Source organism: Pteropus vampyrus, unplaced genomic scaffold (genome assembly GCF_000151845.1).
Source record: "Pteropus vampyrus isolate Shadow unplaced genomic scaffold, Pvam_2.0 Scaffold369, whole genome shotgun sequence".
Lineage (NCBI taxonomy): Eukaryota > Metazoa > Chordata > Mammalia > Chiroptera > Pteropodidae > Pteropus > Pteropus vampyrus.
Genome location: NW_011889150.1, coordinates 35,857 through 38,036, shown reverse-complemented (window position 1 = coordinate 38,036; position 2,180 = coordinate 35,857). Strand labels below are relative to the sequence as shown.

The following is a 2,180-nucleotide window of genomic DNA, read 5'->3' as shown; positions in this document are numbered from 1 at the left end:
CTACACGCGTGTGTGTTGCTACTGCTTCCTGCCCACTCAGCTCAGCGTGCTGCTTGTGCGTTTCTGCATCTGCGTGCTCCTGACCTGCTGCCTTTGGCCCGGAGGTCCCCTCCGCCCCCGCTCGGTTCTGCCAGCGCACCGGGAGCCCCCCCACTCAGGACTGACCCCCGTTAGCCTGGCGCACAGGGCACTGAGCGGGCAGTGGCGGGAGCTGCTGTGGACATGCGCCCCTGCAGCCCGTCCCCGGCTCCACGCGACACTGGCTGTGCTCCTCCACGGCGCCACCCCCCTCCGCCCCGGTGAGCACGGGGAGGCAGAGGCTTCTTGTCAGAGGCCGGGCTGCCGAGGGCGTGCACCCAGCCGCCTGCCCGTCGCGAGGACCCCGGGAGGCCAGACATGCGAGGTGACCGCAGACGGCGCTGTGGCGGGGACACTGGGGCACCCCTCCTCGCAGGTGTCCCCGGAGCCAGCCCTTCTCCCCCCTCCAGCCTCGTCTCCAGACATGCTGAGTACGTCCCCTTCACGGCATCGTCACCGTGACACCGGTCACTGTGGTCTCGGGGTCACCCTCTTCCTCCGCAGCAGAGCCCAGGCCAGTTCTGAGGCTGGCTGGGTCCTCTCCCTGCAGGTGACCTTCTCATGGCCAAGGCTCCCTGAGGGCCAGCTCTCCGCTGGTCCGGAACGCAACATGCAAACCTCAGTGCCGAGCCCGGCGTGTGGGCCCCGCTCCCGCCGGGCCCCTCCCATGCACTGTCTGCGTGTCCCCGTGGTGTGCGCCCACGCGCATCCCGGCCTCTTCCTAGGGGCAGGGTCCGAGCCTCATCTTTCTTCTCGGCCTCGGACCGTCCTCAGGCCACCTGAACTTCTCAATAGAGAGGTCGGTCCTGACGGGCGACTTGGATTTTCAAACCAAAAGCTCGTGTTTCCGGAAGTCGGCAGGGCCCTCTGCGACGTCAGTGCCACACAGCTTACAGCCCGAGAGAGCCGAGTCCCGGGGTGGCCTGCTTTCGTTCTTCGTCTTGCCTCCCCCACCCCCCCGTCCCAAGGTGCTGGCGGCTTGGACCGCCAGGCAGGTGGGGAGCAGACGCCCGCGTCCGGGTTCCGCACTCGGCCTCGCCTCTGTGTCGTGCCTTCGTCCCCCAGTTGAGGTTCTGGGCTTCAGTCTCTCAGGATCCGCCCTGCCGGTCAGCGTGGCACTAGCCTGTCCTCTGGGGCGTGGCGCTTTGCCGCTGAGCTGGCAGTTTTCTGGGTGGCGGCACGTGGGCTGCTGCCGCTCTGACGGTGCCACGTCTGCCTCTGCAGGCCTGGTGTACGACACGCTCATGCTGAAGCACCAGTGCACCTGCGGGAACACCAACAGCCACCCGGAGCACGCCGGCAGGATCCAGAGCATCTGGTCCCGGCTGCAGGAGACCGGCCTACGAGGCAAATGCGAGGTACGGCCGGGCCCAGGGCAGTGGGCAGGGTGGCCCGCTCCGCCCGCGTGGACCCGGGGACTGTGGGACAGCGGAGTGGGGGAGGCGGCGCCGTGAGCATTGCCAGGATCAGGACGGCACCTGCGGGTACACAGCTGGCCTTCTGGAAGGTGCCTGGGGCCGATTTCCAAAAAGGCCAGGGCTTCCCCTGTCCCGCGCCCAGCCCTCCAGCACCCCCCTGTCCTCCTGCACCCCTGTCCCACGTGCCCCAGGACCCTGGTTGCTGGGCCCCAGGTGCCCACCAATTGGGACCTGCTGTGTCCCCCCCACACTTTGAATTCCACAAAACCAGAGACAGGACTCTGTGGAAGGACCCCAGAAAGCTAGTGCTCTCTACTTGGCAAAAACTGCCCATCCGTCTGTCACAGCCAGACCTGCCTGGGCCTGGGCCAGGGCAGGTGTGGCAGGGGGAACGGTGTGTCCAGACACCACCCACGAGCCCTTCCTCTCCTCTAGACGCAGGACCGTCCAGGACCGTCAGCCAGCCTGTTCCGTGACCCCACCTTTACCTGTGTCACGGTGATCCATGATTTTCAGAAGGGAAAGGGCGCAAAGGCTGAGTCCAGACTCCTGTCCGAAGTATTTCCTGGGGAGGCAGCAGCAGGCTGGTTGGGAGCCGAGTGGGCTTGGGGATGGGCTGGAGCTGCGCCACTTGGGGGCAGCATCGCCCCAGCAGACTCGCGGTGAGGAGCTCGGCCTGCCCAC

At 67.0% G+C, this 2,180-nt stretch overlaps 2 protein-coding genes across 2 annotated transcripts in view; both read left to right on the top strand.

Annotated features, from left to right (window-relative positions):
• LOC111731391 overlaps positions 1-1,286 on the top strand; it is a 3,960-nt gene extending 2,674 nt beyond the window's left edge. Inside the window, exon 2 of the mRNA XM_023523000.1 lies at positions 1-1,286. This exon is cut by the window's left edge and continues 1 nt beyond it. Coding sequence (XP_023378768.1) covers positions 1-1,147 — 1,147 coding nt within the window. The 3' untranslated portion in view covers positions 1,148-1,286.
• The window catches only part of LOC105305213 (histone deacetylase 4), a 211,788-nt gene that overhangs the window by 181,188 nt on the left and 28,420 nt on the right, over positions 1-2,180 (top strand). The window contains exons 11-12 of the mRNA XM_023523003.1: positions 1,303-1,436; positions 1,932-2,079. Of these exons, the coding sequence (XP_023378771.1) occupies positions 1,303-1,436; positions 1,932-2,079 (282 nt within the window). The remainder of the gene's footprint in view (positions 1-1,302; positions 1,437-1,931; positions 2,080-2,180) is intronic.